This window comes from Symphalangus syndactylus, chromosome 9 (genome assembly GCF_028878055.3).
Source record: "Symphalangus syndactylus isolate Jambi chromosome 9, NHGRI_mSymSyn1-v2.1_pri, whole genome shotgun sequence".
NCBI classification, from domain to species: Eukaryota; Metazoa; Chordata; class Mammalia; order Primates; family Hylobatidae; genus Symphalangus; species Symphalangus syndactylus.
Genome location: NC_072431.2, coordinates 120,120,770 through 120,136,492, shown reverse-complemented (window position 1 = coordinate 120,136,492; position 15,723 = coordinate 120,120,770). Strand labels below are relative to the sequence as shown.

The following is a 15,723-nucleotide window of genomic DNA, read 5'->3' as shown; positions in this document are numbered from 1 at the left end:
AAACTATACTACAAGGCTACAGTAACCAAAACAGCATGGTACTGGTACCAAAACAGAGATACAGACCAACGGAACAGAACAGAGGCCTCAGAAATAATACCACACATCTACAACCATCTGATCTTTGACAAACCTGACAAAAACAAGGAATGGGGAAAGGATTCTCTATTTAATAAATGGTGCTGGGAAAACTGGCTAGCCATATGTAGAAAGCTGAAACTGGATCCCTTCCTTACACCTTATACAAAAATTAATTCAAGATGGATTAAAGACTTAAATGTTAGACCTAAAACCATAAAAACCCTAGAAGAAAACCTAGGCAATACCATTCAGGACATAGGCATGGGCAAGGACTTCATGTCTAAAACACCAAAAGCAATGACAACAAAAGCCAAAATTGACAAATGACATCTAATTAAACTAAGGAGCTTCCGCACAGCAAAAGAAACTACCATCAGAGTGAACAGGCAACCTACAGAACGGGAGAAAATTTTTGCAATCTACTCATCTGACAAAGGGCTAATATCCAGAATCTACAAAGAACTCAAACAAATTTACAGGAAAAAAACAACCCCATCAACAAGTGGGCGAAGGATATGAACAGACACTTCTCAAAAAAAGACATTTATGCAGCCAAAAGACACATGAAAAAATGCTCATCATCACTGGCCATCAGAGAAATGCAAATCAAAACCACAATGAGATACCATCTCACACCAGTTAGAATGGTGATCATTAAAAAGTCAGGAAACAACAGGTGCTGGAGAGGATGTGGAGAAATAGGAACAGTTTTACACTGTTGGTGGGACTGTAAACTAGTTCAACCATTGTGGAAGACAGTGTGGCGATTCCTCAAGGATCTAGAACTAGAAATACCATTTGACCCAGCCATCTCATTACTGGGTATATACCCAAAGGATTATAAATCATGCTGCTATAAAGGCACATGCACGTATATTTACTGTGGCACTATTCACAATAGCAAAGACTTGGAACCAACCCAAATGTCCATCAATGATAGACTGGATTAAGAAAATGTGGCACATATACACCATGGAATACTATGCAGCCATAAAAATGGATGAGTTCATGTCCTTTCTAGGGACATGGATGAAGCTGGAAACCATCATTCTCAGCAAACTGTTGCAAGGACAAAAAACCAAACACCGCATGTTCTCACTCATAGGTGGAAACTGAACAATGAGAACACTTGGACACAGGAAGGGGAACATCACACACCAGGGCCTGTTGTGGGGTGGGGGAGGGGGGAGGGAAAGCATTAGGAGATATATCTAATGTAAATGATGAGTTAATGGGTGCAGCACACCAACATGGCACATGTATACATATGTAACAAACCTGCACGTTGTGCACATGTACCCTAGAACTTAAAGTATAATAAAAATATATATGTATATATATAAAAACTTAAAGTATAATAAAAAAACCTAGAAAAGATCTGGAAAAAAAAATCTGCTTCTTGGAAACAAAAACCAAAACACTTTTCCATCATGCTAAAAACCGAGAAGTAAAAGTAAGGAATATGGGCCGGGCGCGGTGGCTCACGCCTGGGATCCCAGCACTTTGGGAGGCCAAGGTGGGTGGATCACGAGGTCAGGAGATCGAGACCATCCTGCCTAACACAGTGAAACCCCGTCTCTACTAAAAATACAAAAAATTAGCTGGGTGTGGTGGTGGGCGCCTGTAGTCCCAGCTACTTGGGAGGCTGAGGCAGGAGAATGGCGTGAACCTGGGAGGCGGAGCTTGCAGTGAGCTGAGATCGTGCCACTGCACTCCAGCCTGGGGGACAGAGCAAGACTCTGTCTCAAAAAGAAAAAACAAGTAAGGAATATGTTCTTATAAAAATAATTTTATCTTTCCTTTTTAACACAGCAACTACAAACGTCATAATGTGATTAATTTATATACCATAGACCATACTAAGTAAATGCTAGTAAATTTTTAAAATAACCAAAAAAAAAAAAAAAAATTTGAGAAGGTTGATAAATTCTCAGTGGCATCCCAGATCAGATTTCTCAGTGTTGGAATCAACAACATTGGATCAGCAGTTATTGGGAAAAGCTACTGATCACTCAGCCATTTAAAAAGTCATATTATTTCTTGGTTCCACAGAATATACAAATGAAGCTAAAACTTCATTCCTCTGTGAGAAAGTATTTTAAAAATGCTCTCTATTGCCACGGTAAAGACTGTATGGCAGAAACCTCTCGGAGATGAGGCGAAAATGTGAAATTAGTTCACTTGTAAACAGGGTTTTTAAAACAGCAGGTTAATTACACAAGGCAGGCTAAACTCTCAGGAGAATAACAGTGTGGTGTATGGGGCTCATAATTTCCGTTAATAAAGTCAGGACGCACACCTCACTCTTCATGGAACTTGCTAAAAATACAACTCAAAAGGAAATAAAACTAACAAAATGAAAAGCCATTGAATCATGTCCATGAAACTGTGCTTCAGGTGGCCTGATCATCCCGCGTTCACATTTTCCTACTGACTCTGGAGACCCAGCCCTAATTCACCCCATCACCCAGGCTTTCCAGCCTGGAAACCTCAGCATCATCTGCAGCTTCCTTTACTTTTTCACTTTCTATGACCAAGTCAATACCAAATCTTCCCAATTCTGGCTCAGAAAGGGCTCTCAAATCCAGCCTTGCCATTCATACTGCAGCTCATACATGGTCTACCAATAGACGCCTTGCCATCTGGGCTATTCAATAGCCATTAAAAATGTTACTAAGTACTGCTAATAATAGCACACACCTATGCAGTGCTTATAATGTGCCAAGAACGGTTCTAAGAGCATTTATCCTCACAACAGTGCTATGAGATAGACACCATTATTATCCCTGTTTCACAGAGAGGGAAAATGGATAACAGGTTGTCACTTTTCCAGGGTCACACAGCTGGTAAGCAGCAGAGCTAGGATTTGAATTCAGGTGGTCCATCCTCAGAGTCTGTGTTATAGTGACCAAAGCACGCTGCTCCTGTATTCATTTAACCCATTATTATTTTTAGTGTTGTTGCATTTTTTTTGGAAAAGGTAATGCAATTGCCTGGTTCAACATTCAAAAGTTATAGAAGGGTGCATATTAAAAAGCTTCCTTTCCATCCCAGTTTCCTACCACCCCGGACCCTGTTGTGGAAGTAAGTAGTATGACTAGTTATTTGACAGCATTCCAAGCAAATGCTTATATGCTATTTCCCTTCCCCCCTTTTTTTCAGTGTACAAATATACTGGATACAATCTGGCATGTTGCCTTTTTCACCAAACAACATGTATTGGAGGTCATTCCATAGCAGTACATGAAGAGCTTCTCATTCCTTTTTTTTTCTTTCTTTCTGTTTTTTAAGACAGATGGTTGAAACTAAGGATGGGCAAACTTTTTCTGTAAAGGGCCAGATAGTAAATATTTTAGGCTTTGAGGTCCATATGGTCTCTGTCACATATGCTGCTATTGCTTCCTGTTTAAAAAAAGCTTTAGAAATGTAAAACCCATTCTCGTCTCATGGGTCGTACAGAAACAGGCTGCAGGCCAGATTTGGCCTGTGGACCACAGTGTGCCAATCCTGGAACCAACAGGTTCTTACCTCACCTCCCTTTGCCCAGTATTTTTCTATTCTGATCCCTCTTGACCATTCTAAGAGAATTGTCTTTCTATAAAACAAATCTGATGCTGCCACTGCTCCCTCTAAATCTTCTGCAGCTTCCCACTCCCAAGAGGGTGAAGTCCAGACTGGTTGGCAGTGCGCACAATGTCCTTCATGATCCATCTACTTCTCCTCCCCTCCACGTCTATCACACCAGTACGTGTCATCATCAGCTCTTTCCCTCAATACCTGCAACAACCTCTTTGCCCCACTATTGCCATAAACCCTCCTTCCCCCAAATCCAACCTCTAAGACACCGTGGCGCCAGGGATCTTTTACAAGTGCAAATCACATCTGCTAACTTCCAATGGCTTCTTGCTGCCCCAGACAGAAGTCAGCTTCCCTATCATGATCTACAAGACCTACCAGCTCTGCTTGGCCCTCCTCTCTCACTTCATTGCTACGATGCTTCCTCCTTCCACTCCTCTCTCTCCAGCCATACTGATTTTTCTCTTTCTGAAACAAGCTAAGTTTATTTCTGCCTTTGTGGGTGCTGTTCCTTTGGCTGGCTCCTTCTTGAACTTCAGTCTCAGTTCAAATGCCATTTCCTTGGAGGCCTTCCCTCATCTCCCAACTCACAGGAGCCTCTCCACTTTCCTTCCATCCTATCACACTGCTTTGTTTTGTTCATGGCCTTTGTGGCCATGTATAACCACGTTGGGTTGTGTTTACATTCTCTGCTTTGCTAGAACACGTGGGCATCTCCAGTGCTCAGTACATTGTTCGGCACGTATTAGATAAACGATCAAAATTTTCTGATTAGATAAACAATGGAAGAAATTTGAGCGAACTTACCTTTTCTAGTGGATATCTCCTTACTCCTTACCTTGTATTTTAGGCCCCAGTTCTATCATCTTTCTCTCCAATCACTAAACATGACTTTCCCTTTTAAGGTTTTACACCTTTGCACATGTTGTCATTTTGGTTATTTCTTTCTTCTTTGAGGGACAAACTCCTACTCACCCATCAACACCCAACTTGAATGTTGCCTCTTCTATGGAGTTTTTACATCTCCCCTATTTAGGACCAACTTCTTCCTCTGGCAGGCTCTCAGAGCACTTTGTATAGACGTCTAAGATCATACCAGGTCATAATTATTTACCTAACACAAACGTTCACTGATTATTTATACCCTGAATACTCCCCAAATATTATATACATAAAACCTTTTCACTTTAAGTACAATGAGCTCCTTCAAGGAAAGGACACCTCGAATGGTGTTTTAATGATAAATATGAATACATAATGTCGATATCTAGCATCTAACTCTGTAACAACGCCTTTATGTACATTATTTCATTTAACCCTTATGATAGCTGCAATGAAGCAAGTACTGTTGCTATCTGCACTTCACAGATGAGGCAACTAAATTAAAGCTCAGGGAAGCTAGGTAACTTGACCCTGGTGGATCTAGAATTCACTACCAGGCTGTCCTACAGTGGGCCATGGTGACCTGCAGGCCCAGGTCACCTGATTGCTCTTGAGGTCCAGATCATCTGATTGCAAGTGAATACCTGATTGCTCTTGAACTCTGAGCCTAGCAGCGTGGTGCACAAATCTGTCCTGTTCCCCTTCGTAGAGATCTAGGGGCACAGTTCTGCTCAGAGAGGGGTCATCTGGGACTCTCTTGCTCCCCTGCAGCAAGGTCCTCCCTTGCAGGGCACAGATGTCCCTCTGTCAGCCAGATGGAGAGGCATGGGGATGAGGCTGCCCTCTGCACACCTGTGACTGTGCCATCCCCAAGGGCAGCCAGATGTCCTTGGGGCCTGCCTCCTGCTGCCACACGCTGCTTATCCATGTGGACATAAGCTGCTCTGCCAGCTCACTCTTGAGCTAATGCAAAGGGACCTCAGGGCTCTGGGCAGGAAGGTAAGGAGCATAGAAGGCAGAGGAGACAAGGGCAGAAGGAGCGGCAGGCTCCTTATTCTTTCTGTTAAATGAAGAAACTTTCCTCAGGAAAGAAATATGTAATTTCTATCAGAGAATAAGGTTAACAGGCAACAATTAGCATTTTTTTTTTCTTAAGAAGTGGCTGCTGGGTTATATTGACTGTAGTCTGGTTTCTATTTGCAGGCACTGTATCGCTTTTCAGCTCACTGGGGGAAATTCTGTCTAGAGAGTGCTTTCAAACTTTAGGGTAGCGCTACTCCAAGTATGGTCCTTGGACCAGCAGCGTCAGCATCACTGGGGAGCTCATTAGAACTGCAGACTCTAGGCCTCATGGCAGACCTGACAAATTCAGAATCGGAATTTTCATATGACCTCCCCAGAGAATTTGTAAGTACATTAAAGTTTGAGAACACTGAGCTAGGTAAAATGCAAGTTTTAAAATGCCTAATTAACATGCAAGTTTGGGGCTCCAGGTCTTAGAAATTCTGATTCGCCTGATCAGGATGAGATCCAGAAATCTAACAAGCACCAAAGGTGGTCCTGCCTACATTTTGAGCAACTGTGTTCTAGAGGGAGTGGTGGAAATGGTACAGATGGACGGTCCTGAGATGAAATCTCAGCTCCACCGTCTATAAACTAGGTAACCCCAATTAACTACTTCATCTCACTGAGCTTCAGTTTCCTCAACTATAAAATGGAGCTACTATCTGGGCGCAGTGGCTCACACCTATAATCCCAGCACTTTGGGAGGCCAAGGTGAGTGGATCACCTGAGGTCAGAAGTTCAAGACCAGCCTGGTCAACATGGTGAAACCCCATCTCTGCTAAAAATGCAAAAAAAAATTAGCCGGGTGTGGTGGTGCGAGCTACTCAGGAAGCTGAGACAGGAGAATTGCTTGAACCCAGGAGGCGGAGGTTGCAGTGAGCTGAGATTGAGTCACTGCACTCCCAGCTGGGTGACAGAGTGGGAGTCCATCTCAAAAAAAAAAAAAAAAAAAAAAAAAATGGAGCTACTAACGCCTACACCTTCAGCTGTGAGATTAAAGGTGATAATATATGTTGATATGGTTTGGCTCTGTGTCCCCACCCAAATCTCATCTCAAATTGTAATCTCCATGTGTTGGGGGGAGGCGCCTGGTGGGAGGTGATTGAATCTGGGGGGCAGATTTCCCCTTTGCTATTCTCGTGATATTGAGTGGGTTCTCATGAGATCTGGTTGCTTGAAAGTGTATGGCATATCTCCATTCCCCTTTTTCTGTCCTGCTCTGCCACGGTAAGACATGCTTGTTTCCCCTTCACCTTTTGCCATGATTATAAGTTTCCTGAGGCCTCTCAGTCATGCTTCCTGTTGAGCCTGTGGAACTATAAGTCAATTAAACCTCTTTTCTTCGTAACTTCTCTATAGCAGTGTGAAAATGGACTAATACACATGTAAAATGCCTAGTACCGAAGCTGTGGCACATAGTAGGTGTTTGATAAATGTTAGGTTTTACAACTACTAGACTGAACAGTTCAAGTGGTTGTGCCATTGAATAATGGGTTGGACCAGAGAGTGTTAATTTCAACCACAGGGTCAGAGAAAGCCAAAGGGGGCTCACTGAGTCTGATGGCTGTGGTTTCTCTATTACTTAACACTGACCTTAAAGACACAGAGAAAGGATTAGACCGCAGCAGGTATCAAGCTTTATCATACATTAAAAATCACCTTGGATGCTAATTAAAAATGCTAATTCCTATGTGCTGCTTCCCAGTGATCCTGTTTGATCACACCTGGTATATGGCCCAGGGATCTGCATTTTCATCCCCAGGAGATGCTGATGCATGAGTCCTCCAACCTCACCTGGAGAAACAGTGGCTTAGAGAATATTCATATTCATTCAATAAATGTAGAGGCTGCTTCGTGTGGGACCCTGGGGTGGCACTGGGAAATACACACCAGGATGAATAAGGCCCTACCTGATTCCTGTCCAGCTGAGAGCTGGGGCTTCCAAGGAGAATATAGGGTCTGTGCTGCCATGCTAGGACATCAGTTAAGAACAACAGCCCAGAAAAGCAATGGAGAAAAGCCATACCTGGGCTTCTGCATCTTCAATGTTGTGGGAGAGATTTCCATTTTGTACAGGTTCTGAAGCATCACTGGATGGTGTCATTTCAACATCTGTGCTGGTGCTGTTTGGAAGCTCAATTTTTTCTGTGATATTTAAACACACACACACACACACAGACACACACACACACACACACACACACACACAGAGAGAGAGAGAGAGAGAGAGAAAGCAAATGGAATCAATGGGGGTAAAGAGCAATATTGAAAAGAACTTCCTAAAATGTTGGGCTAAAGCAGAGGATAGTGGTGTCCCAGGGGCGATAAGGCCCAGGGCTGATATTGAGCCAAGCGGGAAAGGATTTTTACTGTTCTTCCCCATGTCTTTCAGCATACGGACTGCCCCCTTAATAGCGCCCTGGCTTCCTGCTCTGGCATGACGCTTTACCTTGAGTGCCCTATCAGCTCCCATGGTATGCCTTTCTTGAGCTTAGGCAAATTTACCAACTAGCTATTCAGGAAACATGAACATAGACTTTTTAAAACCAAAACCACACACAATCTACATACTCTTGTTTACACCCTGGACTGTACCCTTCAGATATCGTCTTACAGTAATATCTTTTCTTTGATACTGTACTCTGGAAAGGATATTAGCCAGGGCTTCAGGGTCCTAGACTTTACCCTGCTTTGATCAGGCTGCTGTCTTAGGCTAGTTCCCTTCTTCCTCTGGGACTTAGGAACCTTATCTGTGAAATAAGAGGGTTCGACAGGTTGACCTCCAAGGGACATTATGTTCAGCTGTAATTCAGGCTCTGTGAGTAGAAATTCTTCCAGTGCCTAGGTGGCCATGGGCAGGGCAGCCTGGTGAATGCTACTCAGCATACTCCACACCTGAGCATCCTATTGCAGGCAAGGCAAGGGGGAACTGGACAAGTAATAGAGGCCAAAGGCTGTGTCATTCCTGAATCAGAGAGAACATTTAGGTAGAGTAAAGCCAGAGGGTCAGCAAGTGCAGATTTGACACTTGAGAAGTGACTCTAGGGTAATGGTTAAGCACTGGGAGTCTGTAACACTGGGAATCAGACAGGCCTGGCTTCATATTCTGGATCTACAACTTGTGCTGCTTCACCCTTTGCAAGTGACTCAACCTCTCTGAAATTCAGTTTCTTCATCTGTAAAATTGGGGTGATGGTAACAATACTACTACTACTATTACTGTTGCTACTACTACCACTAACAACGACAATATGATCAAAGAGTATTTCTGTAAAGATTACATAAGAAAATGCATATAAAACACTTAGCATAGTGCCTTGTACAGAGCAACCAAGAAGCATAAACTATTTGGATCCTTATTATAGTGCCTGCCTTTCACTAGAAGAATTTTTTTTTGTCATGACAAAGAGGAGTACCTCCAGGTGATCAATGTTCCAGCACCACTGAGTTCTGCTGGACTTCATTGCGAGGGAAATTAAAAGGTTCCTATTGAAAGCACACACTCTGGCTGTTTTGGGTCAAATCATGGATTTTGGGATGGAATGAGGCTGTAGTATGCTGTCAGGGTTGCTGGGGGTATCAGAATGCCCATCAGTATCAGATCTGAGCAGTATCAGCTGCTCCTCAAACATGAGAATATGCTTCTTTTTTTTTTTCTAGCAACTTCAGAGGGACTAGACATTTCCATCACTGGTGCTTAGGAAAATAATTTGAGAGTTACGTAAAAATTATGGAGTTTGAAGCAGCCAAATTTTGGAAATCATAGGGAAATATTTATGTTTATTTATGTATTTAGCTGTGGAATATAGACACATGAATAGCTTTAAATATGGAAAACCATAGAAACTCAAATTTACTTTATCTTTCCAAGTTTTTAGTAGTGACAGCGATATGTATGTGATGTTGTGCTGCATGTGGCTATGCCAGTTTATCTTAGTATGCTTGATTCAGTTATTTAAATAAAAAATTATTAAGAACCTTGGGTGAATAAAACTCTGTTTGGAGAAGTCTATTGGCTGATGTGATAAAACCTTAGGATTAGCCTGCAATGGTCAAATAGACCCTAGCAACACAAAATACTGGGTAAAAGGGGAGTTAAGATGTCCAAGAACAGAGATGAACAGATGAGCAGAGACTGCCTGCCAGGCATAATATCTAACCTGTGTGTGTACATCTTAGCTTATAAAGTGCTTTTAGACAGCAGGCTGAAGGTTCATAATAAAAGAAAATATGAAAATAAATCTCGGACTTACTTTTGAAAAGCATTAGCTAGTTACCAAGTCATTCAGAGACCCAATAACATTTTCTAGTTACAAAGTCATTGAGAGCCCCAATAACATTACAAGAATCCTTGGCATTAAGTGTCCTACCTCCTTAAAAAAGATTAAATCCAAGTCTAAGGTTGGCCAGTCATTAGGAGGAGGACTGGGACTGAGCCCAGGAATCTAAGTCTTTTACTCCAAGCTACCTCATTCTATAAAAGACAAGTCAACAAGTGAAGCAGAAAAAATAGCTTATGTAGTTGAATCTAAACATCACAAACAAAACTCAACCTAGGCGGTAGACTTTCATGGTTTGGCTTTACATTTTTATAGTACAAAAGCAAAATGTGCTTATTCTGAAAAACTTTATAGAAGCATAAAGAAGCAGAAAAAGTATATATAACTCATAATCCCAGCTTTAGGAAGTAACTATTGTTAACATTTTAGCTGACTTCTTTCCAGTTTTTCTTTTCATATCTAATTGCATCTTAACAGTTTCTCAGCCAAAAATTTTCCCTGAGGTAGAAGTTGGGATAACAGGAAAGGCAGAAACTCTTCTATGGAGTGTCAGTATTTTGAGAGCAATGCTGTTGAATTTTGTCTGCAGATAATTTTAGTTACTTGGGTAATAGCTTCGTTTATAGCATAGATCCAGATCAGGTTAAATTTAGTTTGAATTTAGAATAAGAGAGCTATATTATAGTTACAGACAGGAGAGAAGGAACATCATGTTCCAATTTAAAATAAGATGCCTGAATGTCACAATCTGGTCACACAAGAGCTCTGCAAAAGTCAGTGAAAAGAGACCTGGTGGCTGTTATTGCTGAATTCTTAAAAAACGAGAGGCAGCATCATCTCAAAAGGACTCTGTCACTCAGTTCAGGAGTGACCAAGTGTGTGCCATAAGCAATGTCACAGGTATAAAAATCTGGTTACCAGTCAAGACTTACAGAAGGGAGACTCTCACCTTTGATTAAACATTAAATGACATTGTGTATGTGTGTGTGTATACGTGTGCGTGTATCCTGTTTATGTGGAATCCCTGAGATACAGTGATTTTCTATTCTTGAATGGAGATGACTAGTTAAGAGTTGGTTTTACTTCAGGTTCCTCAGAGAATAAATTTACTTTTCTTGGACTTCTAGAGTTACTGGTGACATACTGTGTCCATGCATACCCTGTACACACTAGGGCAAGAAGGACTCATTTCCTGTTGCGCAGGGAAGGGCTGTGCTGCAGCGGTGTGTGTCTGCACTGAGTCAGGGGTGCCCACACTGGTCCTGACTCTCTGCTCCCCTCGCTTCCCCCAGGAAAGGTATGGGGTGGATGTTTCCCTGCACTCACCCACGTGGTTGGCAGCCCCATTCTGCCGCTCATTCTCATCCACATGACATTTCTTCTTGGCGATCTTGTGGAGAATTGAAGCCTTTTCTCTGAATCTCCCTGAAGCAAGAGAAAGTGGCAGGAAGGAGACACAGTGAGAAAGAAGATAAAGAGAGAGTCTCAGGGCCAAGCAGGCATGTGGCCTCCTCGGTCACACTGCACTAACAGCATGACCACTCCATTCTGTCCAACCCCAATGCACCAGAACCGTCCTGAAGGGTACTTTCTTGCCTTTGTAGATTTTTCAGCCCAATTCTCTATTTGAAAATCTCTTCCCTCCCTTCCCAGTTGCTCACAAAATTAACAAAAGCACCAAGCAACACTAAACCTTCCCTACTGAAGAGATCCAAAACGGGTCTAGAGAAACAGAGCTGCTCTGGAGGCATGGCCATTTCTCTGAAATGAAATGCTTATTCCAGACCAGATTTTGACAATGGGCTGGGAAGGAAAGCCAAGCCCAGGGGTCCTTTGAATTGACTTCAGTTTTCAAACATTTACACGTTGAGTATCCCTAACTGAAAAAACCAAAATCTGAAATCTGAAACACTTCTGGTCCCAAGCGTTTCAGATAGGGGATACTCAACCTGTCTTATAGTTAACATTGCTGTTTCTAAATGAGTCGGGAACATGCATCACGGCTTTCCAAATTAGCTGAGTCAGCTGCAATTAAGGCATCAAGAAGGCAACTGATTCCATTTGTGGATTTAGGGCAAGGAAGGATCAACTGAGTGCAGCAAGTAATGTTGGTGACGAGATGCTTTGGGAATGGTGCTGGACATGCATATTTATAGCAGCACAACTCACAGTTGCAAAGTGGTGGAACTAACCCAAATGGCCATCAATCAACGAGTGGATAAAGAAACTGTTTCTATATATATATATATAGAAATTTATATAAATATATATATATATATATTCCAACATATATATATGATGGACTACTATGCAGCCATAAAAAGGAATGAATTAACAGCATTTGCAGTGACCTGAATGAGATTGGAGACTATTATTCTAAGTGATGTGACTCAGGAATGGAAAATCAAACATTGTATGTTCTCACTGATACGTGGGAGCTAAGCTATGAGGATGCAAAGGCATAAGAATAATACAATAGACTTTGGGGACTTGGGGGGAAGAGTGGGAGGGGGACAAGGGATAAAGGACTACAAATATGGTGCAGTGTACATATGGTTGATGGGTACACCAAAATCTCACAAATCACCACTAAACAACTTACTCATGTAACCAAATACCACCCGTACTCCAATAACTTATGGAAACATAAAAAAAGGTACTAGAAAATGACATTCTCAAAGTAATCATTTTAAACAGCTGTACCACAAGTGTGATGTTTCATTTCTTCATTATTGACATAATAGGTAAATGCATGCAATAAGCCAAAAAAAAAAAAAAAAGCAAGCAAAAGTGCAGAGATTAGGGAAACAGCACATTCCTCTTTTTTTAATCCTTTATTTTCTTCCTTGGGAATATTCAAGGTATAACAAAATTCTCATTTTAAACTGATTATTGCCTAGATTCAGATATAATGAGTATCTAAAAACACCACAACCCCTACAGTTTTCCCACTATGTATTTTTTTGCTGGCTGTGTTCCCTAGCAGCATATTAACAGGGGATCTCTTTCTACTTTTTTATTTAGAACCAAACCAAACAAATACGTTTCTCCTGGAGAGCTTCTTTTCCTAGGATAAAGCATGGCAGATTGGCACCCACTGCCCGCCTCCATGGTTTGGAATCATGGCGTGTGGTCATAGTGATGACTTGTGTGACTGACTAGGAGTGACAGCACCTGTAAACTAGAGTCAGATCAATGGACTCCAACGGTGAAAATGACACAAGCTGTGACCCTTTCTGCTCACGGCTCCATTAGTCACAAGCCTGGTCTCTTTGCCACAACAAAGGCAATCTCTAGGCCGTAAGTACCTTAGTCTAGGCAATGAATGTGCACCATTGAGTACACTCTCAAAAGAAGTAGGAAAGAAAATATTTCATGGAGAAAGGAGGTTGCTGTGTGGCTTGGGCTTCCTAAGGAGTGAGAAAGAAGGATGAGGTGATAGGCACGACTCCATCCATGAGGAATGTTGAAGGTCAGCATTAGAGTCACCACCCTGGAAGGTAGCTTGAATTTGGTTGTTTCTATTTAATTTCCAAGGGAAACTCTGGGAAGAAAAAGGGAAAAGAAAGAAATCCTGGAGACTAGGAAAAGGAGGTGGTAAAGAAGAACAAGAAAAGAAAGAAAAAAGAGAGAAAAAGAAATGCAAGGATGGAGGAGGCAGGCAGGGGCTATGATTGCCTGAAGGTTGTCCAGGCTGTGTGGATGCAAAATACTTTCCTGGCTGCCAAATCTAGTCTTATTTGAGGACTAGATAAACAGATAATAAGAGTGAGCTTCAGTACTCTGAAGTCCTCAGCCTAAAGAAGAGTTACTTTTTGCAGAAGTCAACTCCAAAAAGTCCCAAATCAACCACCCAGAAGAGGAAAAAAGGAGGTTCTGAAACTTTATTGGAGATGATGCTTCTACTAATAAAACCATCCCATCGTGGCCTCAGGGTTATTGTTTGAACTCAGAACATCCTGCCACTCTGAGAAATGTAGATGATCAATATTTGCTATTTTAAAATTATCTGTAAGATAATAATAAAGCAGGAAAGCATTCAGAAGCGGCAACAAATAGGTCCGTGGAAATAAAACCTAAAATAACCCAACTCAAATAATGTCCTAAAGTCGTGAATCATAACAGAGAAAATACTGGATAGAAACCAGCTAATGACATATCACTTGTGGTTACAGGATCTTTTCAGAGTTTAGGTGTGTGCCAGAGAGAAATGATAATAAAAGGGACCCAAAAGCCTGGAAGGAGAGCCATGCCCTCTGTCAGGAAGCATCTTTCAGAACAGTGTTGGCCACTGGTACTCATGGGCTGGTTTTCCCCAAATCTCCAGGGAAAATCTAGGAGAACAGGGTAGGAGATAACCCTGGAATTGGAATTTTATAGGTTCTCAAATATCTTACAGGCCAGTGAGACTGCGTGTTACTCTTCTCCCACTGCAGCAGCTCCTCAGGTTTTCTGCGCTGTTGAACAGTAAAAGGGATTAGCCTTATTTGTGTCCTCTTGCTGCCTTAGGGGCAGCAAGCCAAAGCAGCAAGCCTGGTTGGGAGCTGTCTTCTCCACAGACCTCTTCAACTTCTTCAACGTCCCTCCTAGATGATTCTTTGTTGCAACTAATATGACCTGGCAGCCATTCCACATTCTAAGTGCTGACAATGGCTGCTCCATAGGCTAGAAGGATTTTCCCTTAAAGATTAGTTTCTAGAAAGGCAGCAGTTGAGGGCCCACCTTCAGAATGTGGCACACATGTGTAATCCTTCAGGGTGGTGGGGCAGAGCCTGACAAACCAGATTCGCTGATTCCAGCCCACTGGATACCCCTGAGATCGTCACAGGGCACCTTTTGAGAAATGCTATGAGGATGAGGCTAACAGGATATATGTGAGAATGAAGGACCTGGGGCAGAAGCCAGCAGAGAACCTGTGATTTTTGAAGTGATCCTCTCTGCCTTGGGGTAGGAAGACATGGCATTTTCAGGATCTGTTCATTCCCAAGTCACAAACTGTGAAGAACAGCAAACAGGGTGTGTGTGTCAGGACAGCACAGTTTCATGGTTAAATGGAGGTTAAATGGATGTGATTGAGAGGCAGGTAGATCTGAGTTTAAGCCCTAGCTCTCTCACTGTCTCTGCTGGGTGATTTTTGGTGTGTTTCTAAATATTTCTGTGCTTTAGTTTTCCCATCTGTTAAGTAGGGATTCTAGTGGTATTGGCTGATCTGTTAAGCAGGGATTCCAGTGGTATTGGTAGAGTTACTAGTGACATACGATGTCCATACATGTCCTGTACTCACTTGGGGAAGAGGGGCTCATTTTCTGTCTGTCATCCAGGGAAGGGCTGAGCTGCAGGGGTCTTCTGTGAGAAAATATGTGTAAAGGGCTTATCACAATGTGTGGCATTGAAAGAACTCTGTAAGTAAGAGGGAAAAGTGAATCAAACAGAATCTAAGGGTGACGTGGTCCTGAGTTGCTGTAGGAGAATTGTTGCCATCCTCTCTTCTCTCAATCCACACAGGCCGAGCTGGAGAATCAGCCACATTCAGACCCAGGAGTTTAAGCATACAGGGTGTTGTTGGACTGGTGTTCAAGTTTCAGTGAATCCCCCAAAACTTGATTAGAAAAAGGATCATTTTAGATCTTTCTGCAGTTGAGAAGGTCAAGGTGATAGAGCTGGCTTTCGGGGCTTAAAAGTTGATACCTCTGCAATCTTAAAATGGGGACATGATGATCAGCTTTCCCCCATCACCTGCAGGGCCAAAATTCAGACCAAGGGACTACTGCTGCAGCAAAATGGATTTGCTCAAAAGAACCTCATGAAGCACCAGGTTCTTAACCCCTCTCCACCTCAG

The 15,723-nt window shown here is 42.3% G+C and overlaps 1 protein-coding gene across 6 annotated transcripts in view; it reads right to left on the bottom strand.

Annotated features, from left to right (window-relative positions):
• The window catches only part of SLC24A2 (solute carrier family 24 member 2), a 288,482-nt gene that overhangs the window by 44,476 nt on the left and 228,283 nt on the right, over positions 1 to 15,723 (bottom strand). For all 6 annotated transcript variants that reach the window (XM_055294137.2, XM_063609090.1, XM_055294140.2 and 3 more), the window contains 2 exons: positions 11,211 to 11,309; positions 7,631 to 7,749 (listed from right to left, as the gene is read on the bottom strand). In XM_055294137.2, the coding sequence (XP_055150112.1) occupies positions 7,631 to 7,749; positions 11,211 to 11,309 (218 nt within the window). The remainder of the gene's footprint in view (positions 1 to 7,630; positions 7,750 to 11,210; positions 11,310 to 15,723) is intronic.